The sequence below is a fragment of the Eupeodes corollae genome, chromosome 1, assembly GCF_945859685.1.
Source record: "Eupeodes corollae chromosome 1, idEupCoro1.1, whole genome shotgun sequence".
In the NCBI taxonomy this organism is placed as follows: domain Eukaryota; kingdom Metazoa; phylum Arthropoda; class Insecta; order Diptera; family Syrphidae; genus Eupeodes; species Eupeodes corollae.
The window spans coordinates 187,604,586-187,632,267 of record NC_079147.1 but is presented as its reverse complement, the minus strand read 5'-3'; the positions used below and the strand labels follow the sequence as shown (position 1 = coordinate 187,632,267).

The 27,682-nt window shown below is 32.2% G+C and overlaps 1 protein-coding gene across 2 annotated transcripts; it reads left to right on the top strand.

Moving 5' to 3' along the window:
• The first annotated feature begins 335 nt into the window (after positions 1 to 335).
• LOC129943120 (G1/S-specific cyclin-E) lies at positions 336 to 27,682 on the top strand. Of its 2 annotated transcripts, XM_056052368.1 has the most exons (6): positions 336 to 1,447; positions 13,134 to 13,266; positions 15,935 to 16,253; positions 25,646 to 26,766; positions 26,835 to 27,060; positions 27,156 to 27,682. In XM_056052368.1, the coding sequence occupies exons 2-6, from the start codon at positions 13,250 to 13,252 to the stop codon at positions 27,477 to 27,479; spliced, it is 2,007 nt and encodes a 668-aa protein (XP_055908343.1). In that variant the 5' UTR covers positions 336 to 1,447; positions 13,134 to 13,249; the 3' UTR covers positions 27,480 to 27,682. The 2 variants fall into 2 exon arrangements, with proteins under 2 accessions (XP_055908343.1, XP_055908344.1); XM_056052369.1 differs by lacking the exons at positions 336 to 1,447; positions 13,134 to 13,266; positions 15,935 to 16,253 and adding an exon at positions 24,053 to 24,391.

Below are 27,682 nucleotides of genomic sequence, written 5' to 3'. Positions count from 1 at the left end.
TGCTGAACCAGCCCATAGACTTCACCAGGACTTTCAGAAATTTGAAAATACAACAAGTGCTGAAAAAACATATTTTATTTTCTAAATTAAAAATTGTCTAGTCAGGATTAAAATGTTGCCACAGTTTGTAGGCCAAGCTTTCTAAATATTACTTACAAAGTAAGATTGGATCGTGTGAGTCTGATATGCCTAGTAATTTTTATTTTCATATTGGCTCTTTTTACCTTAATTTTGTGACACTCTTAATGACATTTAAATACAAAAATATGACAGCTCTTTAGTGTCACCGAGAAGAAACCCGCTAAGTAATTTAAATTTGTTTTTAACCTTATATCAACCATACACATGCGAGTACACCATTAAAAACCACCAAAATTTCGCAAAACTAAACCGCAAATGACACAATTTATCAAAGTTCAAAAATGCAGCCATACCCTTAATATAACCACACTTTCTCAAATCATCAAAATGGCACCATCAAAAATGATTCTTATTTGAAAAAACAAAAATTATACGTATGTTCATCAAATTTCAAAACCAAAAATATGTAATTCCAAAACAAAAACCGAAAATAAAAATCCAACTACCCCTAAAATTTTATCCCACAAAAAATAACGTCCACCCCAAAAAAATGTTCAAATCGAAATTTAAATTTCACCACACCATTGCACAAGAGGGTTGCATTCATATTCGAAAATAGGGGAATTTTCGAATCAGATGTTTACCTTTTTCCCATCCATCTGTGAACAACTGAACTGAAGAACTACACCGATGGGCTGGCATGGTAAAATCGAATGCGCGCCACCAACAAGCTGTCAACAATTTACCCGCCGAAATGTATAATTGTGTGCGTTTATCATTTGGAATATTCGAAAAACTCCCATATCGTCTTTTTCACTTGTACTCGCGAGTCAGCCGGCTATACACCTCGTAGACCAAGCAAGACCTCTCATACTCTCTCCCAGTTCTACATTCAGAATTTAGAAGTAGGTATAGCAAGAAAAAAACCACATCCTTTTTTCTGATCGCCCCCCCATAAGTCTTTCGACGACAAAAGGGAGTCTCACTTGGTGAATAGCTGCGCTAGAGAGTGATACATTGTTTGGTGAGGACATCGTACGTGCTTCCCTCAAAGGACAATTGACTTGTTACAATTAATTAGTGCTCATAATAATTTGGTGCATCAGCAGCTCCCACGCAGCTCCTAGTGAACTTAATCTAATATTCCAGTGATCAGATTAATATTGTGTGGATTTTGAAAATCGTGAACTATTGAGGTTCTAATACCGAGAGTGTGGACAAAAAGTGAATCCTTAAACAGAGAACCTACAAAGTGCTTCCCTCAAAAGAAGACTCGAAAGTTTTACTCAAAGATTTTACGTGTGATTAATATTTCATTCAATTCTACATAGAACAAGTGAATTTTAAACTGCTCTGAAACAAACAGGTAAGTCTTTCTCGGGACTCGTTCTTGTTATCGCCCTTACCCCCCAAGGACATTCTTTGGATTTCCTGTGTCGGCCTCGTTCTCTGGGAATGTTGGAAATATATTTTTTCTCACATTTTTGCCAAAACCCAAAAAATGGTGAATGTGTGTGGTTATGCAGTGCCCCCTAGCCTGACGACAGCAGAGCAGATCGCTCGCTTCGAACTTTTTCTTCTACGAAACAACAACAAAAGAAAAACATTTTCGCGCGCTCGAAAATCGTCCAAAATCAATCAAAGATATCTCGGCCATTTCTTAACGGATTTTCATGAAAACCATATGGTTTTCAAGCCCAAATCCTAATCTTTCGATTCATATATCAAAGTTGGGATGTTTCATTCAGAAAATAAGGAAATTACCTGCATGAAAATGTATGTTCGAAAGTACTATGGCCACGACGACACAAGCAAACCAACTTCGAACTGGGGATGAACTCATGTATAGAGTGTGTGGGGAATTGGTATTTTGGCGCAATCATAACAAATTTTCAAATTGAAAATTTTCCAATTTCCCGATGGATTTTTTAATTTTTTTTTGGATATATCGAAAGAGGAGATATTCATCTACATGATGGTGTGAAAATTTTTCAATTATCATAATTTTTAGTGGAATTTCTAAGCCCGCCAAAAATTACACCTGACCGCCTTTTTTCTTCCAACCATCCATCCATCGATCGAATAGACTTGACTTGACGTCGCAGCAGTGGCAGTCTCGTTGACTTGACTTGGTTTCTCTGGTTTCTTTCTCTTTTTTTTTATTTCGTGTGATGTTTCTTTGCGTTTTATTTTTCGATTTTTTGAATTTTTTGATTTTCTCCACTGAATGGATTTTTGTATGTCATTTCTTTTTCTACTGTGCTGTGGCATTTTAATTTTTCGCGCCCGCTGCTGCCGCCACCGGATTCTATTGCACTACGAAACACACAAATACAAATGTATACCTAATTCAATTGGAAATCTATACTCGTGTCATTAATTATTTTATTATATTAAATTTTTTATAATAGCATAATTCTTATTTTATTCAGAAAACCAACAACAAAAACCGAGATTTGAAGGTGGTATAGGTTTCCACATTTTTGCATTAAACGCGCCAAACTTTTTTTTTCCATTTTTTGGGTATTATCATAATTTGCGACTTTTGGGGTGTGTGAGGTCGTAATTTTTGGAACTGCAATTTAACTTGTTCAATAAGGAATGACATGTCCTTGGAGATTGTGCTATTGAACTATCATGAAAGCATTTTACAATCTTTTGTCGTAATTGAACAGTTTTATGATCATCTGAAATTTATAGATATTTATTTTTAAAATTGACAAGGTTGTCCATTTCTCCTGACTGCTTGGACTTCTTAGTTGGTCTTAGATCTAGAGGAGGTCAAAATCTGTTTTTCAAATCAAATCTTTTTAAGTTTCTTGAAATACATAGTAACCTTAGTCTATAGAATACAGTTAATTTTCAATATACAGTTTATGGGGGGGGGTTGAGGTGGAGGTAGTTAGGTAGGTATTGTATTTTACATTTAAAAGTAAAATAATTGTAGAGTTTTCAAAAACATTGCTGTTAAAATAAACTTTATTCTAAGAACGTTTATGTTTACGAAATGATTAGTATAGTAAACATCCAGAAGGGGGAATTAACCCCCAAAGTCACCTACATAGATGATTAATACTTTTTTCTCAAAATTGAAATTTTTAGAATAATTCTTGAATATTATTTTCATATTTATATTTTACAAGAAATAAAAACTAAAAAGATTCTAATAGTTTGCCCTTCCACACTATGAAACTCTTAGTAGAACAGAGATGACCGTTAAATCGAAAAGATGCCACAAGGTTAAGGGATTCACTAAAGCGAAAACCGTTTAAGAATTCAAAAGATTTTATACGTTATCTCTTTTAATCAAATTGACTTAAAAACAATTCGCTGTGAGTTCTGTGCCTTAGTCTGAAAGTTTGAAGCAAATTAATGGAGAAGATGAGCCTTTAAATATAACAATTTACCTTTGATTTTATAATGTCAAAAAGGTTTAAAGATCCATTGGGTACAATAAATTTATAGAGATTTGATCCTAAATCAAAGTTGAAAACAAAAATCCAATATAATTTAAATGTGTAGGTTTGACTAAATATTTTTTTAATCATTAAATAGTTTCAACTCATAAATAAGTTGATGCATAAAACTCGTTTTCCCCTTTTTAAAGTTCATCAATCCAAAACAAATTTGAATAAGTACTATTTTGACACATACACCTGCACTAGTTCTAGGTAATGAAAACTATAGTTTAGTAAACAAAATCAATTTTCAATCATTTTCCAATGGCCACCGAAATGTTATTTGACAGAATGTAATAAAAACAACTTTCAAATTCTAAACAAAAAAGTGGTTTTATAAAAGCCTGAGTTATTACATTTAAAGAGACTTGACTTTGATTTCAAGACATCATCGCTTCAAAGTGAAAGTGTCAAAGATTTAGATGGGAGCATATTTAAGTTCTGATAAAAAAGATTGACATATTTTACTCCACCAGCATTTAAAAATATATATGTTTAACCATAACCTCAAACACTCAAGGCTTAAGACCAATTCTTAAAGTATCCATAATTACCTAGTTTAATCCATTTTAAATTAAGTTAGCAAAACTAATGCCCTTTGTGGAGTAAAAATGTGTTATAAGGCATCATAGTAAGTAAAATAACCTTGAGAATGTTATGAAACTTGATTAAGCCCATTAAATAGAGATTCAAAGACCCCTAAAAACTTAGTTCCAAAAAATGCTTTTGACATATTTAAGTTTCCAAATTTTGAGAATGGACGTTTTTGTTCACGATAGGCATATCAGTTCTTAAAAAAAATAGATAAACTTTAACATTGGATAAGTCGAAGCATGCATTGAACCAAAAAATTATTTAGGCTGTCTAAACGGAGGAATATACTAAAATAAATAACCTTTCTGTTTTTTGTATGGTTCAAAATCAACTCAGCAGATTCGTTCTGCATTATCAACGTCCAGTTTTTCAACTCGGCTTGGCTGACAAAATTTATCTTAGAAACTCGGTTGTTGCCATACTAAAATAGGTCCAAATTATTACCTCTTCTCTTTATTTATCCGATTTGTTTTTTTTTTTCTGGAAACCATTTTTCTGGTTTTTTGTATTTTTTGTGTCGTTTTCTTTCGTTGAATCCCTTCTATCGTCCTCTCAGAGGAAATAGTTGAGTATTTAAAGTCGAAATTTAAAAAACGAAGTTAGTTATGAGAAGGCGCCAAAAATATTGGGAATTCGAATTTTTAAATTCCCAATAGTTAACGGTCCCAAGAGCATTTTTTTTTGAGTCGCCATATTTGAAACTTTAAACTGCCTTTCATATTTGAAGATGTGAATGTTAGAAATTATTTAATCAACCTTAACTGCCTCTCGAAAAAATGTAGGAACTTTATGATAAGACAAGTATTTCGTCTTTTAGATATTCAGTAGATTTTAAAATGCAGACCATTATATGACTAGAATAGTACACTTCAAAAAGAAATTCACAATATGGAAGACATATGCGTTCGACATTGTATGGGAAGCATTCTTGCCCTAGAAAAAGAAAATATGTACTTTTTGTGTTTGTGTCGATATTTTAACTCACTGACCGTGGATGTTATAGAAAAACTAAGACTCGAGAATCTTACTACACTTTTGTTTAATTGTTAGCTTAAAAAGGTAAGAATCGGTTTTAAAGAGACCTAAGTTTGGGTTAAGAATCCACAGAGATGGCAAGTTGTTGCATCCAGATCTAGATTATGAATGATATCCTTGCGACAGTTGCTCTAAAAAAGAAGAATTATCCGAGTGCATTTCTCCAGTATGATGATCTGGTTAGTACAAAAAAGAAGAAGTATGAGTATGTACATAAATTATATTGTTGGTAGGTAGATAGATTTCGAACAATAGCTCAACGAACATAACTAGGTGGTATCTTATGGTTATGAAACATTCCTAGACATTAAGAAGGACCCTTTATTTTAAGCTAGATCGAATCTTTAGGTACCAAATCTTTTAGGAACTCACACAAACAAATATACCTACTTGTATATATCCATATTATATAAATTTGCTGTGTTGGAATTCCACTTTAGCTTCTTCCCTTTCATTTATGAAGGTACCTCTAAACCCATACCTACCAACCTTCAGAAATTCCTTTTATGCAAGTGATCGAATTCCCAGAAATTCCTTAATATAATTTCAAGGGCGATGGATGTATGCGGCGGCAAAATCGGGATTTTCTTTGGGTATTTTACAATTCCTTCCATTATCATATTCGTTCTTGTTGATGATGATCATTGCAAGGAGTTTGTGTCTTTTTTGGTGTATACTCGATCGTATTCCCTTGCCAGGTACTCGAACTCGTCTTATTCTACCACATTTTGTTGGGCTTCTGTTGTTTTTTCTTTGTTGGATCTTCTTCTCCTTCGTCGATCATCCATGGGATTTTAGAGGGTTTTAGTTTACTTTGCGCGTTTTCCTGTTTTCCTTTGTTTAAAAAACAAAATTATTCTTCTTCTTCTTTATATTTGTGTGTTAGTTTGTAGATTTTTCACTGGAATTGCAGCTGTTTTGAGCGCGTAAAATTAATGTCTCGAAGTCGACGAGTGACGACAACGAAAATCAAGAAATAGAAGAAGATACAATGAAAGTGTATAGATAAGTTTATATTTTTTGGGACTTGGGAGGACCTGTTTGCTTGCTCAAAATATGTACCCATACTTAACAAATAGAGGTATCCAACATGTAAATATGTACTGCTTTTTTCTTGTTTGTTAAGTACTTGAATGAATAAGGTAGGCGGTAGGTTCTTTTTTTTGGAAAGTAATGGCCAGGAATAGAATTTTTCATTCATAAAAATTTATCGTTTTGAAGATAAACCTAGATTCCTTGTGGTATCTCATCAACTTTGCGGGATATCAGTTCAGTTTCTTTTTTTTCTGTTTCTTTACCGATAAGAGCCCAAAAAATTAAACAAATTTGAAGTGTTGGAGCGCGGGTTGTGGTCTTTAACATTTAAAGAGGATACATCTCTTCTTTTTTTTTAAATCACCCTGAATTACATATTTTAGAGATAACAAAAGAAAAAAGCGCGGTATACCACGAGGTATGGGCGTTGGACCAGTTTTTTTTTGGTAATGTTCTGTTTTAGATGGTGGCGCAAAGATTGAAAAGATAGGAAGGATTATATTATTTTGATGGCTAATTTTTGTGTTGCTTTCTGGAGGCAAGGATCCTCTTGATTCCTTGATTGGATTATTCGAAGAATTCAATATTTAAGGTGCTAACAGAATGAAGGGTGAAAATTAATGCTAATGGCCATGAAAATTTCTTATTCTTGTCCTTTTTTGATTTGTATTTGATTCTTTTCTTGTAATTTATATAAAAATAAATTCAAGGACTAATCACATGTTTTAGGTACGAGTATATGTGTTTGGAACCTAGGTATTGAAAGGTTTCATTTCTTTTTATTCAATCAACAAAAATCTAAGATAATGAGGTTTCGGTTTGTGATTCTCACGCACCACACCGTCGCTCGGCGGCAACGGAATTGAGTCCCTAAAGACATTCTTGGGTGTAGGTCGATGAATGGATGATTTAGGGATGGGGTTGACCTAATGTGAAAATGTGAATGAATTTAATATTATTTAAGGAACCTGGAATGGAATTTCTGATAATGGCTTTAGGTTGCCATTGGATTGGAATCCTTCTTAGAAATAGTCTAGCGACACAATTTGCTTTGAATAATTTTTAAATTTAAATTGTAGTTTCATATGCTTTTTTACCCATAATGAAATTAGTCCCTTTTTGTATTTTTTGAATACAAGAACAATAGGTATAATCGTTTTGGAATCCTGATTCAAGTGGCAGTGAACCATGGAAGGTTATAAAAAATACTTTCTTATCGAACCAACAGCTCATATTTAACTAAGGCATAGAATCTAAGAACTTCAAACGTTTTATGTCAAGGTTGCAAGGTTGGAAGGGACCGAATCTGAACGGCTAAGTAGTTTTTCATGATAAGAGTTTAACAACTCATGCTCCTCAATGAACAGCATATTTAATAATTTTTGTTTGTAATTTATTAAATAGATTTGAAGCATATCATGTTAATAAGAATAAAGACTTCTCATACTATTTAAAACAAAAATGGCAACAGGAAACTATTTTGATGTAAAACTGATCAAAATGGAACAATATGTGCGTACATACATATGTATGTATTTATTTGAGCCAAACGGAAACTCAAATCCATCCTCGATCCTTGCCATGAATCGCACCCCAGAATGTTTAGGAGTTGTAAGTCACTAGGCTATGGTTCTCTAAAGACTGTTGCGCCATCTTATTTATTTAAACGGAAAAAAGTCCTGCTACACATTTTCGTCCAAAGCTCCATTGATTCAAATTAAAAGGGCGTCATTAAGAATAGGCGCACTTGTAACAATTTTGAAAGTTCTTTTATATTTTTAAAGTTGGGAGTTTAATTTTTGACATCGACTAAATCTCATTCTAGATAGGATACAGGATAAATGCTTCCAACCGCATTCTAGAAAACAATTAGCAAAGAAATAATAATTTTTAAAGAAAATATGCAAACACTTATCTGATTCCATATATTCTTTTAAAAAGAAACTAATTGTACCTTTCAATTTAATTTTTGACCCAATCTCTTCCATAAAATACCTAGTTTTTTGGTCAAAATCATTAAATAGTTAATTAGACTTATTTATTTTCTTCATCAAAATTGTACATACATAATTTTGTTTAAAATCTCAAAGAAAGAGATTTTATCTATGGATGTAATTCTCTCCTATCCAGGTATGCAATCTTTTTTAAAGGTGAAAGCAAACAGGTATTTTATACCTTAATTGAAGAATAAAATAATTAGTCAAACCTAATTCCTACGTACGGTACATTAGCTACAGTTTCTAAGAATATCACAGGTATATACATAAAAAGAGGTTTGCTAAAGAAGTCCTCACACAAGGATTAACTGATGAACGCAAAAGGATAAGAATGCACAATCAAACACACAAAGTCAAAAAGAAATGAAAAATTGATTTCGAAAAAGGATTTTAATAAAAAGAAAGAATGGTATTATATGCACCTGATACCAGAAGGACAAACTTTTGTTGTGTTTTGTGTGCACCCCCGAAAAAAAACAACAACAACAACATAACATCTTTGTCATCGTATCCATAAAAAAAGGATCAAAGACAAGGATTCAACAAAGAAAGATGAACAAAAAAAAGTTAATTTAATTTATGACTTCCCAAGGACAAGCAGAAATGGAATTCAATAATAATAATTATTATTTTCGAAAAAAAAAATAAAAAAAATAACGAACCAGCGAGAAAAATCCCTATCTATACGTAAAAGCAACCAACAAGGATCAAATATCCAAAGAAATGTATGTTGGAAAACCAAACCAAAAAGTAAACGTACATTTAATGTTTATGTTTGTATTGTATCAACATCACTGTTTGGTGTGTTTTAAAGGTTTTCACATGATTTTAGAAACAACAACAACAGCCTCCAAACACTGATTTTTAAATGGTCATTAAGTGAATATTTTGGAATCAGTGTTGTTTTTGTTGTTGGTTTCAAGGACATGCTCGTAAATAAGTTCGTTCTCGAAGTCACAATAATAATTTTGTTGGTTGTTTAGAGGAAAGAAAACTGGAATTAAATGATGAGCATTTTTTTGGGGGGGTTACATATATATCAACCAAACAAAAATGAAACCTAAAACCAAGTAAACAAAATTTAATATTAAGGTCATAATGAGTGTTTTTTGTTTTTCGTCTCCGAGCGGAACCAGTAAGAAACTTTGTGAACTGAAACTAATTTGAATTGATAGATTTTTAAATTTGTTGTGTTAGGAGCGTAGAGCCAAGGCAGAAAGTAATTTAAACATTACGGGAGGTATTTTCATAGATTGGCGGCAAGTACCTAAAAAAACGAATATCCCTTAAAAGATCTTAATCCTATATTTTTACCTTTTTGCGATATATGTAATTTGGCTACCACCTTACATAGATCAAATTCGATTATTTTGATAGTCATATATCAACAAGACTCTTAGCCGATTCCACTCCAGTTTTATAATAGTTGGATGCTGCCAATAGTGACATGACTCGTCTTGTATTTGAAAGCTTAAACAATTCTATGGGAAGGATTTTCTTTCGCACTCGTACAGTTGCTAGAGGACTTAATGATCTTGTTATTTCCAAATTCACTGATCTGGATAGTATCCCCGCTATTGTTCTGGAGAGGTGTTCTTCAACGCTTTCAATACCACTGCTTAAGCTTTCCCATCTGTCCTTCCCTACATGTCTCTTTCCAATTGGATGGAAAACAACATTTGTCCAGCCTCTTCCTAAAAAAGGCAAATCCTAACCCCCTCTTACTATCGTCCAATTGCACTTAGGTCCCTTCTTTCTAAGCTCATAGAAACGCTAGCGCTGATCAATATTACACTTAACAAATATCTTGAAGAACAAAAGCTTCTTAATGGTCGGCAGGAGCAGTATCAAACGAACAGTGGAATAAATCTATCATCGGCTTAGAGAAATAAAAATTATTGTATTTGATATCTCAAATTCAATTGATAGAGTTTGGCATCAAGCTCTCTTATTAAAAATTGTGTGCATTTGGTATTGATCAATCTCTTCTTTATTGGGTTGTAAATAACATTTTGGACCGTTCAAGACAAGTAGCATTGAACGGGTTCAAATATGATATCCACGAAATAAACAATGGTGTGCCCTTGGGCTTCGTTTTGTCTCCAACACTCTTCCTTATTATTGTAAACGATGTTTTGTCTAAAAGTTTAAATCCGCTTTAGCTGCTGATAGTACTGTCGCAAAAGCGTAACTTTTCCTTGATGCCACTTTCCATGGGAGGTACTTGAGAAGGCTTAACAGTTTTCAATTCTAAGTATCTTAGATACCTTCACAGACAATATTCTGTCGAATTAGCCAGTTTCATTCCCACTCCCTCTTAAACAATTCAACTTAGTACTCCCACTTCCAGGAATTCTCATCAGTTGGTCCTTGAGCTCAATTCCTGACGTACTATCAAGTATAGAAATTATTTTTTTAAAAGCACATAGAGAATGTGGAAAGCTCTACCCGACTCTGTTTTTCCTTCTCATTTTGGTATTCAAAACTTTAACTATTTTCCTAGCACTCGCACTGTGTTTAAATATTAACATATAAAATGTATTAATTGCCTTGGGTACCTATACCCCTGAGATTAAGACAATAATTTAATAGTTAATAGTTTCTTCAGGTACATGTTTGATCTGATACTGATGTGACTCTTCAGTGGGCCTCCATTACGTGTTTTCCCATATTGTAATATGAAAGTGCAAATGTTGTTCGAGTCTATCCTTTCAGTCAAGTCTTAAGCTGACGGTCTTGATGAAATGCATCCAACATTTCTCAAAATCCTTTTGCCAATAATCTTGCCTCACTAAGCTTACTTTATAATCATGTGTGGTGAATATACCAAGCAGTGAAAACTAGCCAAAAATTCTCTCACTAATCAATGTGATTGAGGACTTAGGTCAGTCCATGGACAATGATCATATTTCATTTTTAGTTTTCTTTAAAGCCTTTGATTCGGTAGATCGCAAAATCTGAATTCGTCAGTTTAATATCTTGATTACAAATATTAAAATTATTGTTTTCTTATCTTACAGGCAGATCTCAAGCTGTAGAAGTCAATGGATCTTTGTCTGATTTTCTTTCAAATCTTAAAGGTGTTGCACAAGGGTCGATCCTGACCCCGTGGTTGTTTTTCCTGTAAAACTTTCCATAAACTCTCCTTACTTCTATAAAATAATCCTTTTTAGCAATGTTTGCTGATGATGTGTAACTCGATTTTATTGAACATTGTACAGAATGCATTAACGAGATCCTTGAATGTATTCAGAGTTGGTCAAAAGAAAATGAACTTTTACTCAATCCAACAAAAACTAAGTGCTTGGTTATATCACAAACCTATCATATTTTCCCTCAATTGATATTAATATCGTAATGATAAAATTTATTAAGATGGAAAAAAGTTTAGGTTTTACTTTGAATCCATTGTTTGGGAAACCTAGAAAGCTCTTCGTTCATTGCAAGAGCTCAGTATTTCACCCCTTTAAAAACCCATATTGCTGGCGAAAACTTTGATCACACCCATTCTCACTAATGGCTTTAAAATATTCTGCTTATGTAGTTATGAAAAAAAAACAAGACTGACTTAAAGTTGCCTTTAACGGTATTATATGATATATTTTTGGACTGCGAAGTCGTGCCACGTTTAAAGCTACTCCCCTCTAGTATTGAATATGTCATTTTATAACCTTCTCAAATTGTGCACCTTAACCTTGCTTTCTGATGTCTTACTTGCACACCCACTCGGTTATTATCTTTACAAAACAATTTATAGGACTTATCAATCAGTTCATTTCAACACATTCACTTGCGGTATTCTTCCCTTTCTTTTAAACGACAGTTTTATGTAAATAGTATTTATCTTTGAAATACTTTAACATGTATTAAGAATTGGGTAATGTATCCAGGACGAGAAGGGAAAAAAAGTATTTATCGACATCTTAAATTCCATATATATTTTATGCCTTCCAACTGAGAATGGATGGATCACTCCAACCTATGAGTCAAAAGTTAAATTCGCTATTTGCAATTTTTTGAAAATTTAATTTGTAGGTAACTTAAACCTATGAAACTTCGAAATAATCTCAAAAATTAAGTTTTTTAAAAATCATCCTTCATTCAAGAGTTCCCTGCCATAAATTCCCCCTCAACTGCTTTTGTTTTCAAATTCAAAAAAACAACGAACTTCAAAATACAAATCTATTATAATTTTGTGGATTTTTCTTTATAAGTTCGCTGTTGGTAAAAAAACAGTCCAATGTACCACATTATCAAGAATGTATTATCAAAAAATGTCCCCCATTTCCATTCGTTTTTAAATGCATATGACTTACTGTAATTGTTCCCAATAACTCATTCGTTATCCTTACAAAAAATAAAAACCATTCACAAATGACATTTTAATAATGCTTACATTTAACCGACCATTTGACGAAATGTGGTATCCTTATTGTCCTTATAATTTTTGCATTCTCATATACCTAAAAATTATGCGCAACACTAGTTATTATTGTCCTCTGCTGGCTGGTGGTGCCATATGTGAAGGACATTGTTCGGTATTTTAGATAAGAATGCATATGGGAATTAAAAAAGGTCCTGTTATTGCGTGACAGCAGTAGGACTTAAAAAAAGAACAACTTAAATGCAATATGCTCAACAAATGTCAAATTCTTTCACACCTTTAGGTTTGTGTGTCCTTTTGTCAGGAAGTCAATTGTCCTCTAAAAAATCCCTTTTCATTGGTCACAACATCATAACTGTTAACTTATGAAACACGTACTAAATACATTTAGTAGCGTAGGAGTTGTTCTATTTTTTAGTTTATGACTGTAATTATTACTTTTACCACACATAGGTGTCCTTTTGATGTCCTTTTTAACTCACCCTTTTATTATTTTAATTTTTGTTTTTATATTTTTTTTTATTTTTTAAATTTTTGTTTTCTTTTCAGTTTGTTGGTTTATTTTCATTTAACACTTAAATCCTTCCATAAAGTTTGTTAAACCAGGTTTTCGTTAATAAACTGAAACTTTCAAGGCATCTTTACGGCTATTGAGCCGTCTAATTATGGACTGTTTTCTGAGGTGAGTTACATGATAAAATATTTGTTCATTAATTTTTTATTTATTTTATTTCTTTTTCTTTTCTAGTCGAAAATCCTTAAGTTGTTCAGTTCAATGTCTTATGTGTGGGAGTATGGAATCTTTACTGTTTTTCTTTTTTTCCAAAGATTCTTATCATTTAATTATCTGGCGTTCTGCACGAATTGTAGACAGTATGTGTATTTTTGTTGTCCTCCTCGCTGTCTCTATGCTCCGAGATGGCAGTTAGTGATAATCCTTTCCCTTCCCTTGCTTTTCGCCCCAAAAAGGAGCTCTCTAACGACAAATATGCTGCGGAACAGAAAGTCAAGAGGTCACAGATGGCACACGGTTTTTAATTTTATTTTGTGGTTACTAATTTAATTCCGGGTCTAGGATAGGATGTCCTTTTTCTGTGTTTCTTAATCGATGTATTTTGTGCATCAGCAGCTATTAAGTTGCATTTTAAACCCACACGGTTGTGCTTCTGGCTGTGTCTTTTTTCAACTGGAACGAGTGTCATTAAGTGGAAGTTAAATTAAATTGCTCATTTGCAATGACATAGAAATTGTTATAATAAAAATAAAGAGGGGGAGACACCGAGCGATAGTTTGGAAAGAAAATGAGCAATGATTTCAAGGATGAAAGAATGAGAAAATTTTGACAGCAAACAAAAATTTTAAGTTTAATTCAAATTTAGGATCAACATTTTGTTTCAAACTAAGTTTAACTTTAGGCATTTGAACAAAAATAAAGGACACAAATCAAAATGTATGAGTAAAGAAGAATGCTTGAGGAGATATTTAGATAGTTTTCCTAATTTATACGACAAACTAAAAAAAAGTTATTTATCTTAAGTACTTAAGTAAATTTATCCCATTAAGTTCTTCCTCTAAGACTTAAATGTTTGTCCAGTCCAATTTAATGTAACTTTAAATTAAAATGCAATGCACATTTTTCTTCTCTTTAAATAACGAGATTACATAAAGGAAAGCTAAATCTAGTCAGATTTTGAAAATGTTATTATTAGTAGGGTGAAATGGGGTAAAATTACAAAATGTTATAGGTTTCGAGTTATAGTGCATTTCAAGTATTAAGGACATCTTAAAGATAGCCTCATAAAACGAGTTTAGGGGTCAAATTTTGAAAATTAAAACAATATACTACAAAGCAAAATTGTCAAATGGCTTGAGAGTTAATCCATTTCTTTTTTCATTTTTACTTCATTTCATATAAAGAAGGCTGAAATTTATTACAATATCTCAAAAGCCATTTTTCAAACGTAACCAGTCAAATAAAATAAAAAAGAAATAGAACTAGTGCTAATTTCGTAAATGGTAACACTAAGCTAATGTTTGATTTGAGAGATAATTAGTTTTGTCCTTCTGCTGAACGAATATTGTTGTGTAGGTATATGTTTGAAGAACGCTGGGAAAAATGCTTAGAGAAGCCGATTTTGCGATTTTGCCCAAAACGAGTCACTGTTTGGTGCGGGTTTTGGTCCAGAGGCATAATTGGGCAATTTTTCTTCGAAAAAAAGGAAGGAGTTATAGGGCCATGTTGAACGAATATTTGTTCACAACAATTGAACAGGAGGATAACGACAACATTTGGTTTCAACAGAACGGCGCTACGTGCCACACAGCCGAAGCTACACTCGATGTTTTTATAGCATTTTCAAAAAAAAAGAAGTTATTTGGCGGACTATTTATTTCTACAAGCTTAACCACTTTTTAAGCTAATGAAATTTGAAAATGGAATATACTGTTTAATTATTTTAAGTAGTTAATGTGGCGTGATTAGTACAATCCCTACTTGTACTAACTTTCTAGTGAAAAGTGCTTTCTCAAAGTAGACGTTCGTGTTCGAAATAAAAACTGAGGGTCCCTACCATCTCAAGCTGTTGTTAGGGTTTTTTTATAACGTATATATACGCGATATAAAAAGCTTTTATAGTAAACCTACATATTATAGTTATAAAAATTAGTAAGTGATCTTCTATTTAATTTAAACAAACAATCTTTTAAGCCCTTAGTACTGAATTGTATTTATATTCCATCTTGCCCTTAAGGAATCTAGGTTGTCGAAAAATGTTCTCAGCTTTAAAAAATATCGAACCTGAGTGAAGTGATCCTTGAAGTTACAACTGAAAGAATACTCCTTTGATTATCCTCTGTGTCTGTCTCCTGTAAATTGTATTTTCTCTTGTTGCACATGCATCCAGATATTCAATTAAATATCTACCCCTATATAAATATAATTCACCCCTAATTAAGAACTTCCGTCCGAAGGTAGAAACTACACCTAATCAACCAGAAACACAATATTTTGAGTACCAACTAATTTGACACCCTTTTCCTTCGTCACATGGATTTTTCCTTATGTCCTTTCTCAGGATACTTTTGTGTGTGATAACTCAAAATGGAAATGAATTCTCAAGTAGAACTTTCTCAAGGCCCATGAATAAATATTTTGCATACCTTTTCCTGAATGTGTCTGTCTAGTATTACAATATATTCCTTTATTATTGCTTTTTGCAAATTAGGATATATGATATTTTATTATGCATACATAATGCAAATACTCAAACCTACATACATAAATTATTTTATTTTACAAACCCTCATAATTTATTTGTGTATTGAATTGTTGTTTTTTTTCTTTCTTACAGCAAATCCCAATTTAAAAATGACAACTTCAATACAAGCAGCAATGATTCAACAAAAAGTAATAACAATAATAAAGTCAGTAGTACCACAACCAATAGCAATAGGAAAAGGAAAAAATCGAATAGTGAAGCAACAACATCCACATCCGGTCGCAGATCGAAGACAAAAATTAACGTAGGACTAAATACAAATAGTGATGATGATACAGCTATACAATGGTTTTCTTCTTCGTCCTGCCAATCTACATCTAGTCTCTTAAGTAATAATGGCAATTCAACATTGAAAAAAAGAAAAAGACGTTCATCATCGCCTTTAGACAAGGTAAGTTGAGATGAGAATTTTTATATTTTGTTGTTGTGAGTAATTTTTATAAGATTCTATGTAATAATGTAGATGGCGTTAGTCGACTCGGGTGCAATGTAAATTCAAGAGTTTTGATCCTTGAGTTATTTGGGATACATTATAATATAAAGAACATTTCAAGACACAATTCGATTTAGACTCAACGAAGGTATGGAAGAAAATTAGTTTCATGAAATAACCAAAAACTACTTTATTTCAATTCTTGAAACGCAGATAGGTTTGACGCGCTTAGATAGATTTGATGTGTAATCAATTCTATGTTTCGAAGTCAAAATAAACATAATGAAAACGATCACTTAACCACATTTCTTAAGTGAATCAACAATCTTAACCCAAATTCAACATTCAAAATTGTATAAGTTAAAACTATCTTAACTCAGAATAAATGAATCAAAGCTTAAAACAAACATAACTTGTGAATGCTTATCAAGAATTACTTGAGGGTTTGCCATCTCAATTAAGTTCAGTAAAAGTTGGAACATTATGATTTTAGTTTAAATGAATTAGTTTTTGATTCTTTCACTTTTATCGGTGTTCTGAAAATGTCCCAGGATTTCTTCGACAATTATATCAATAAAGAAATAGTAATAAAGAATCGACAGAAATATGTTTTTTTTTTTTGTGGAACCACTATAAGCAAGTTTTGAGTTTATAGATGCATCAGTCGTGCCCTAAGTTTTGGTCTAACGACAGCATAACAAATAGATTTTTCAAAAGTCTGAAATCAGATTTATCAGATATATAAAGAAACGAAAACAGCGTACAAAAAAAAACACTTAACAGTTTTAAAACATTTTTTTCATATTGTCTTTTGTTTCAGGTTTTGTAACAGAGTTATAAAAACGCAAGTCTTTTAGTGACTGGAATTGAGTTATGACTTCTAAAATAACTATGACTTTTATAATACAAGTCATTTTTAAAAGCCACGAATTGAAGTTAATTGACTCAAAGGCGAGTTTTTAGTATCTGATTGGCCAGCTGTCAAAAAATTGCCTTCCATTTAAGGCAATTTTATTGGAAAGTTAGTCAAGAAAATCTGCCTAATAATCAAGTCAACATATGTCAAAATGACAGCTAATCACGATTTGTCAATTAACAGAAAGCTGAACTTTATTACTCTGTGATTTATTTATTCTCTGCACAATTTTATTTGATGTTTTATGTAAAAGGGTTCCTTGGCAAATTGGAAAAGGAATAAGTAATGTTTTGTATATGTACATATATGTATTGAAGAGGAACGCTCGGCATGACATCTTTTAATGAACTTCCTAAACAGTCAGTAAGTCATTTGAAGCAGTCTTTTGAATTTTTAAAGTCAGTAAGTCTTTTGATTGAATTCCTATGAACATTTAACTGTTATATTTATACAAAACTAAGCTAACCCCATCTTTGATTGGGTCATTTTAGGCTTTTGACAGTCTTGTATTGCGCTATAAATTGTGACAGATTTCAAATAGTTAAAACAATTGGCAAAAGAATTATTTAGTTGGGCTTTTTATTTCTTTGTTGTTTTGAATTCGGTTTGTTCAAGTAAATTTGTATATTTACAGAATCATATCAAGATTGTAAAGCTTGAAATTCCAAAGTGTCTCTAGCAAAGAGTTCAATATTTATGGTAGCTGTTTTTTTATTCTGATGGAAATTGTGATTATAGCTCAGATTTAAGTTTATGAAAAAGCAACAGACAGCGAGTTATAAGCCTACACACACACATCATAGTGTCACTTCGTTTGCTATAATAAGAATCATAAGTTAGATTAGGTTGTTTGGGGTGATGCATCCGTAAAGGCCGAGAAACATCTCACTTGGAAGGATTGGGTAGGGTATAGGAAACTTATTTTGGATTAAAGATAAAAGAGCCTCCCTAAACCATAATGATTTCTGTGAAAATGTAGGAAAAAAAATTTCATAATGCCATTCTTTTTTTGGCTGTATAATAAGACCCATAAAATGACTTAGAAATCTAAAACTAGGAAGTTATTTAAAATCCCATGTAAAAATGTCTCTTATTTTTTCACAGTTATAACATTTTTTAACCCAAAAACATTAAACTTATTTTTTTTTAATAAAAGATATCATAAAAATTATAGGGCTTATTATACGATTATCACATGTAGTATCGTTCCGTTACATGAAATACGAAATATGAAATGTGATAAATAATGTATCCCTATTACCTTTGCAATTGTTCCCTTCGAACACTCTTTGCCCTTCACATTCATAACTTCTTACCTGGTTCTGTGATATTTCAAACAGATCTTCCAAATTTGTCTTAAAATACGGGATTATCATTTCAATTCTTTTATTTTACTAATTTCAATTCTTTTTTAAAAATTCGAAATCTTTGTTCTCGTCTTTTCAAGATTAAAATTGTAATTTTTTACCAAGTGAAGAATTTCAGTTGACTTCCGAATTGCAAATAGTTCTTTCATAATTTGATCAAAACTAGAAAGCTTGTTTTTGAAACACAAGCCATGGTATGGTATGGTATAAAAAAGTATGTAGGAATGTGGTTTAAAAATTTTAAAGAACTCGTTTTATCTTCTTAAAACCGGGATAGTATGTAGCTGAGTACAAATTGCATTTCCCGTGTGAATACTTGAATAAGAACTCTTTTTTGAACAATCAGCAAGCTTTTTTTTTTGGGAATTTCCAGTTTGCATTGAAATAGTTTTCCTAATTGTTATAGATTTTTGCATAAAAAAAGCAACTTTTAAACCTTTTTACATATTAAATATATATTCTTTTTAAAAACAAGTTCTTTTTAACCTTTCAAAAGCTCATTCAATGCAACAAAGAAATACAAATTAGCCCTTTTCTATCATTTGCATTCTTCATAATGCATCCGCTCCGCCGATTCTTCTTCACTACTTAACAAAAATACATTTTAACCCTCTCGAATGAAGTCCATCACTGGTGTTTCCTGATTCTCACGATAACCGTGGTGATACAAACACCTTTTAAATCTTTCGCTTGAATGCCACCAACATACAAATTATACAGATCCTAAAATTGATCTTCATTTTTGACACATTCAATGACTTCCGTGTTGTTTTTTTAGATTCTTCTTTAAAAAAAAAAATTGTCGTTCCGTTACATAAAAAAAAGCAACCATAAAGACGAGACATATCCTTGATTTGCATAATTTTGTAACCGTCATTGGGCCAAATGTTGTTTCGATGAATATTTAACGAATCCTTTAAGAAAACAAAACGACCCACAAACCATCTTTACTTTTACTTCTTACCCAAACAGGATCAGTTGTTGTTGTGGTGCTATTGTGAACTTAAAGCAATATCCCAAATCTAAATAATTTATCATTCAAGGATAAGATATGTATGTTATATAAGTTTATTCCTGTTTTATTATAATTACTGTCCCATCATTAAACTGTAAAAGAAAAGTTTTAACGATATTTTTTCTTTTGTTAAAAATTCTGGTAGACTCCTGGAAAAAGTTTCAACATATGTATGTATGTACCGATATATCCTTTACTACTATGTGTGTGTCCCATAAGGATAAGGAACTGAAGTAGTTGGCATAGTAGAGTACAAGAGAAAATAAATCTACCCTTAAGGTGTTCAGGCATGCGCAACAGCGCAACAGCACTACATTACGATGCACAACATATCTATACTATAGCCGGAGTAATTCAAATTCCTTAAGGACGACCAAACCAGCCAGCCAACAGAGAGTTTCTTTTATTTTTCACCTTTAAGGACATTTAACAAAAATATTAGTTAGAGAAGTGTATAAGAAGGAGAACCCCCTTTAAGAATTTCAAAAGACATCTGCCACACCGCTACGACACTTCTTATAATATTTGAGTAAAGAAAAAAGAAAAAGGTTTCCTACTCCGACTTTATGTGTTGGGGTTGGTTTTGTTATATTATTATTTGTCGTTTGGATTTTTTTTCTGAATTGGACACATGCTTTTGCTTCTCTATGAGCGACGACGATGACGAAGATGTTGACTAAGAATGTACAACTTCGACAAAGTCTACTGGCCTGCTTCTTATATTGCAACGACAACAAATTTTTACATAATCAATGGTTGATGGTTGAATAAATTCAACTCGTCTTTGGAGATGGATTTAATTTTATATATGTATATATGTAGGTAACTATTCCTTTGCTTAAAAGATTAGGGGAAATATTTCTTATTAGGGTTAGGGGTGCGTGCCAACGCACTACACGTTGCGGCAGATGATGATACCTTACACAAGGGGCACTGTATTTAACACACGTAATCAACTGATGCAATTGCGATCAAGGAAAACCCGAACCTTCATGGGGATGGATGATGGGTGTGTTGATGTGTGTGTACATTATTCCAGGTGATGTTATTTAATTTTGAATTATTTAATGATTACCGTTGCAAAGTCTTACTTTTTGTTTTCTCCTTCCAGGACACGTCTTATCGATCACGTCATTTTCTTTAGATGACTTATCTCTTCTTTGAAACGATCTTTTCTTTTTTATGTTTTCTTCATTTTGCAAAAAAGGATATCCCTGTTGATCCTTGCCTCTCTGTGAAGAAATGGTATATTGCAATTTAATCAGGCGTCAGAATTTATTGCACAAAACACAAACCTATAGTCACCTACCTTATGTAGTGGAAGAAAACAAAATTAGGGCAGAAAGATTGATTTTTGTTTTGTACTTCATGTTCCTGCCAGGAAAAAGGGGTTAATCAATTTTTATTTTATGCAGTGCGCAAAAGTATGCTTCTTGTTTGTTATAAGCCGTGCGTTGCCGTCTTCTTCTTCATTTAAGTCTCAGAAAGGATTCATTTAGTTGGGATTTATGGGAACTCAGGATTTTTATGAGTTTGTTTTATGTGGGAACTTTTCTTTAATCTCGTTTTATTTTTACTGGCTTTTCTGGTTTTGTATGCATTTATTTCTTTTCTTCTTATTTTTCTTGGAGATTTTTTATTGTTTGGCTGACAAATAAAACTAAAAAAGCAATTAATATTTTTTGGCCACAAGAAAGTAGTTTCGTTTGCCAATTAACAGGCAGTAAAAATTAACAAATTGAGTTATTAAATTAACAAGAATGTACTGCATTCGAAAAAAAAATCAAGTTTTATTTTTGTAAGTTGTGGCAAAAGTAATAAATGTGGGACAAGATGCAGTTTAATGATGTGTCTTTTAAAAATTGTATTAGGTTAACAGTTTGCTCTTGTATAAAATGTTATAGTTTTTTTTGTATCAAAGATTTGTATTGGTTTTTGACAATGTCTTGAACAAATATGCCTTTTTGTAAGGAATAAAAGATTTAACAGGTCCTTGAAGTTTAAGGAAAGGAGATAATGGTACGCACGTATCAAGATCAATAAAATAAATATGTAGTTGAGGGTTCTTTAAATATAGATATATATTCATGTGGATGAAAATTCATGTTTTGAAATATTTTTTTTTTTCATAAATTAAGATTTTGCTACAATTTAAATATCTAATGGACTCTTTTGGGGAATTTTCAGGAGAATTTATTTTCCCAGACAGACACAAAAGTTTGTCCGAATCCCGTACCAAGTCATTCCGAGGGAAGCTTTTGAACATCGTTTACATTTCCAATGGTTTGAGATAAGGCAAAAATTATATTTGCAATAACTCCAATAATTATATTTATCTTACAACGCAGTTTGAAACCAATATGTTATGAACTTTTATCATGGAAACCTTTTGGCGTAGTCAGTTTTCTAGGGGGGAACAGTCACCAGGAAATTCGCTTCTTGAACTTGAATTCAATTTCAAAACTAGTCTACAAAATTTAACATAGTTTCTTTTTCTTTAATACAAATTTATAATTTTAAGCTTTGCATTAGAATTACTTGTTATATCGTCAGATCTTGAGATATTCAATTATAAAAGATCAAAATCATTGGTTACACATGACGTTAAACTTGCAGTATTTGAAAAACTCAATGTTCCTTTAACTTGTTAGCGTACGAAAACATTTTGGTTTAGTAATTTTAAAGTTTTAATATACAGCCCTGTTATGCTATCCGATACGAAAGAATATTTCAATTCATATGAACCTTTCAATAATTTGTTCAGTCCTTCGCGTGCTTAATTTTATTTTTAAAAATTTGAGGATAATTTTCAAGACCTTATAACGAAGTTTTTACTTATGTTAGGCCAATCCGGTGCATAGCAAAATAAAGAACATTGAATTGAAAGAAATAAGGCTGATAATCTCAAATTTCTTATTTTTCTATCAATCCCTTACCTTTCTAATTGCGGGAATGTATGTAGTTACATGTACAAGCCCTCTTGTCAATCATAAACCATCAAACAATATTGTGCTTTATATGAAAGAATGGCAAACAAATTAAAATCCAAAAAAAAGAACCTTTAACGGGTTTGGAGAAATGTTCGGGCTAATTTAAATAAATCGGTTCTACAAACCAATTTTATATGAAGCAATCGATTTGTAGTCCAATGGTTTGCCATTCTATAAAGTTTTAACAAGAAATAAAATGTTGTAATTTTTGTAATGATGTGACATTTAGAAAAACTCTTATTACAAAAATCGTCTAGAAAGCAGAGTGAATTGGTTGTTTTTTTTTCAAATTTCCAATAAATTGCCTTCTCAGAATAACTATTCGAGTCAAAAATTCAAAAGAATGATTAGAAATATCTTACATAAGCCTAATACAGATGAGATATGTACCCTGTATTGATAAGTAAATGGCCAACAATTTGTTTGACTCCAGATAAGATAGGACTCCTTTTTAATATTACTTTGGAATATTTTTTTGTTTAATTTTCTTTCCCGAAAATTCAATATCATTGCCCTAAGTATTACAACAATTTGTTGAGAAAGTAGAGCAAAAATGTCACATTGACAAGTTTGTATTAGTTTCGACCAAGAAAATTGCAATTATTCGCATATAATAGAAGAACTGTCGTTTCTGAATCTTCCATCTGCCTTTTAAGTAAGCTTGAAAAAAATAAACACTTAAAGTCACAGGGGGTGTCTCTCAATGGGTACCTTCTTTTATTTTATACAATTTGATCTGATTTAAAGGAGTCTAACATACTAAAAGAAAACTCACAAAAATTTCAAATCTATTGAATATTATGTACCTTGATTTATTATCCTGCCCATGACTTATTCTTTCTATTCATCTATGGATTTTCATTGTTGTAACAGTTTTAAGTTCTACGCATGCGACTATCAATAATCGTGTCCAGTCGTTTTGTTACACTATCGAATCCTTAAATCATAATTGTTTGGCAGTAAAAATCTTAGAAAATTCTTAAGAAATAATATGAACTCGAAAAGTTTGGTGGGGATGGATAATAATAAAAATGTGACACAATTGCAAAAATCTCTCTTATTCTTATGCCACAAGAAGGAGGATCATAAAAATGTGCAAGCAAACGTAAACGAATTTTAAGACACATCGATATATCCTTGCTTTAGTAATTTTGTGATTTATTGCAAAGATTTACTGTTTCTTCATTATGTTCCTACCTGGGAGAAAACACAATTAAAAAAGGTCCTTTTCGGTCCTCTCTTATTCCCTATTCCTATTTCTATCTCTTTCATTTCTCCTTACTTTTGCTCGTTAAGAAAATCCGAAGTAGGTAAACCTGAATTTTTAAGGATAACGATGCATGGTTTATGCTTTGTGTATTCCGTTCGTTTCCTTGAAGGGTAGGTAGTTAGAAAAAAGGATCGAGATTTTCGATAGATTCATTGCATTCGAGCTGAACATCGTCGTCATTAGAAACAGTCTTCATTTTCAGTTACAATCGTGCGCTTTTCATGATCGTGTTGCAACTAAAAATCAATACTTGTACGATATAAAACTGAAAATTCTTAAGATTTGAAAAAATACGAATCAATCTTTGGAGAGAAAGTGCATAAAGTGTGTGTTATTGTGAAATTGATATTCCGGAAGAAAAAGAAAAACACAGTGCACAATTCTCAAAAACTGATCTCCTCATCCTAACTTCTTCGTTATAACGTTTTCTTATTTTTGAAAATTTTAAACAAAAACGGTTTTTTTTTGTGCGGTTTATTCGCGCTGATTGTTTTCTGACATGAAATACAGTATCAAGAGAACATTTATGGAAATGATGGTACATACATTAAATAAATTAAAATATTTTTTGAAACAAATTTGTATTAAAAAAAAGGAAAAAATAATAAAAGATGAAAATTCATAAAGACAAAGGATTAAAAATGAAAAGCACATTAATTGAGGATTATTGAATCTTAAAAAAATAAAATGTTTTGACATTTTAACAAAAAATACAAAAACTCTAATTTTCCCAAACAAAATGTTTTTGCCGGACTTCGTAGCATTTATGTTTCTTAAGTCGTTTTTTTAGCGATTTAATCCAATTTTATTTAAAGTTTGGTATTTTAACTCGAGTATAAACTAAATACTGATTTTGAAAAATTGGTGATCAAAATCAATTGAGTTCCATGTTCTTATTTTCTGTGCTTGAAAACCTCGTCTCCGAATTGGAATATAATTTTTATAAATTATTAAGGCCATATTGCCATTTTGATTGCCTAAGCCTCAGGTTTTCAGAATAAGATTAAACTTAAGCCTGAACCTATTCACCTAATTTTGGGTAAACTAAACATTTACTGTTTTCAATGCCTTGACTCATTTCTAGAGTTAAAAAATAACACTGGTTTTATAAAACAAGTGACGAACAAGAACGTGGCCCAACATTTGTTTATCAAAAGGTCAAAACATAAATGCAGCTCTTCTGGCAAAGTCTGTCGATGTTATCAACTTTGGTCCTTACAACACCAGGTGTTAAGTTTCATCAATAATCAGTCAAACAAATTTCTTCACAACTCTGCTATTTAAAAACGATTACACTATCTCCCTTGTTACCATAACGATCGATGGAATTGTTAAGAATTATAAGTCATTAGATTTTTTTTTTTTTTGCCATCTGTTACTTGTACATTGTCCTCTTTACACTTTTTCCCTCTAGTTCCATTTTCATAGCCTTTCATCAAGGTGTATTTAAAGATTTCAAGATCATTAATTTCTTTTCCGGATACCTTACTCTGCCGGCCACTCCTAAACCTCAGCCTTATCCAAAAGCTAATAGCATTTAATAGTTAGAAATCTTTCCAACTTCCATTGCTCTTACTTTAAATTTTACGATCATAAGTCCGTAAACCAAATCTTACCTTATTTTTTGTGGTTCAAGCAGTTGATTTTCTCTCACTTAAAAATAAAAACAAATTTAATATCCAAGATACTAACAAGAGACTCTTTGCTTAAAAAAACATCTTAAGATAAATTTAACTTTTCTCAATTTTCAACTTTATTATTAACAATTTTTTGTTTTTCTTTTACATTTAAGGATCCAGAATTGGGTCACGATGGACCATCGGCCAAACGTCAACACATTGGCATTGACACAACTACCACCACTGCAACAACCACCTGCTACACTACCAATCATCAAAATAGCGATCCTTCAAGTTCGGTACCTTCGTCAGTGTATCCATCACCAGTTGATGAATTTGTTGAAATCGATACCCGCAGTTCGGATTGCGTTGCCCATCCAACTTATAGCCTTCCCACACCCGAAAGTCCCAATAGTATCGAAGATGAAATTATTCCTGAATCATCATCGATTGGTTCATTCGAAACAGCTTCGACAACATCAGACAGTGAATCCAACCAAGAGACACAACCCGATGGACATCGAAAAGTCAAATCATTTGATGATTATGTTTCAATGTATGATTGTATGACACCTATTGAACCATCAGAACCGCGTTCATGTCCATTGCCTGCACTGTCCTGGGCTAATGCCTCGGACGTGTGGAATTTTATGTGCAAAAAAGATGAAGCCGCCTCATACCTCCGTGATTCAACAATGTTAGACAATCATCCTGGACTACAACCACGGATGCGGGCGATCCTTCTCGATTGGTTGATTGAAGTTTGTGAAGTGTACAAATTACATCGTGAAACATATTATCTGGCAGTTGACTATCTCGATAGATATTTGAGCACACAGAAACGAGTTCAGAAGACACATTTGCAATTGATCGGAATCACTTGCCTCTTCATTGCTGCTAAAGTTGAAGAAATCTATCCGCCTAAAATAGCTGAATTTGCATATGTGACTGATGGAGCGTGCTTGGAGGAGGATATTCTCCAACATGAACTCATTTTATTGCAAGCGTTGGATTGGAGTATAAGTCCCATGACAGCAATGGGATGGTTAGGGGTTTATATGCAGCTAAATGTTAGTAATAGAACACCAGCGTCACTAGCTGGTAATAGTGCACCAGCATCGACGACTAAAAAAGAAGGTGCTGAATTCGATGATACATTCATTTATCCGAAATTCTCTGGATTGGAATATGTTCAAACGGCACAACTGTTGGATTTATGTTCGCTAGATGTTGGTATTGGAAATTTTCCATATTCAGTGATAGCAGCTGCTGCAATAAGTCATACATTTAATAAGTAAGTTTTAATTATATATAAATATAAAAACAAAATGTGCATTTTCTTATTTATTGTTTTTTATTTAGAGAAACTGCCCTTAGAGTATCGGGATTAGATTGGATAACGATACAACCCTGTGCTCGATGGATGGAACCATTTTTCATAGTCATCAGCGAAGAATCGGAACATTTGTATTTGATGGAACAAAATGAACAACTCACATCAAAATGTGGAATGTCTTATGTGTGTCCGAATATCGTAACTGATGATTCGCATATCATTCAAACGCACACTACTTCCATGGCAATGTTTGTAAGTTTTGATTTCAATCTTTTTCCATAACTTTCCTTCTGTTGATATGAAATCATAAACTTACTCTTCGTCTTTTGTTTTCTTTCAATTTTTAGGATAGAGCCTATCTTATTAGTGAACAAAACTCTGCCATGGAAAAAACAATTAAAACTGAAGCCTCACCTGCCACTGGTCTTAAATGTCCTGAAGGTTTACTAACACCTCCATCGTCTAGTCGAAAACCATTAGATGACGATGGCAATGATGATGATTGTCAATCAGAGAACCATCGAGTACAAACAACAAAATTGTCATCATCATCGACCTCATCATTAGCCTCAACAACATCGTCATCATCATCTTCGTTATCTTCATCATCAATCACAACGGCATCTTTAAAAGAAAATCCAGAAAATGTGCCCAACTTACAAAAGACTTAATTATAAACAAAACAAAATAAACTACAAAAACAAAAAAACCTATCTTAAAACCTGCTGCACAGCAAGTATACATATATATATATATACATAAATATAAATATTTATTCTTAGTCACTAAATAAAATTTTAGCTAAATAATAATATTAATAGATTAGTAAATAGTTAAACTTAAATTTAAAATAAATAAATACAAAAATAAATAA

What these genes read in the sequence shown, in the direction of transcription:
- LOC129943120 (XM_056052368.1), top strand. An exon ending in CATCATCGCCTTTAGACAAG is followed by an intron (nt 16,254 to 25,645) that starts GTAAGTTGAGAT and finishes TTTACATTTAAG; the next exon opens with GATCCAGAATTGGGTCACGA. An exon ending in ATAAGTCATACATTTAATAA is followed by an intron (nt 26,767 to 26,834) that starts GTAAGTTTTAAT and finishes TTTTTTATTTAG; the next exon opens with AGAAACTGCCCTTAGAGTAT.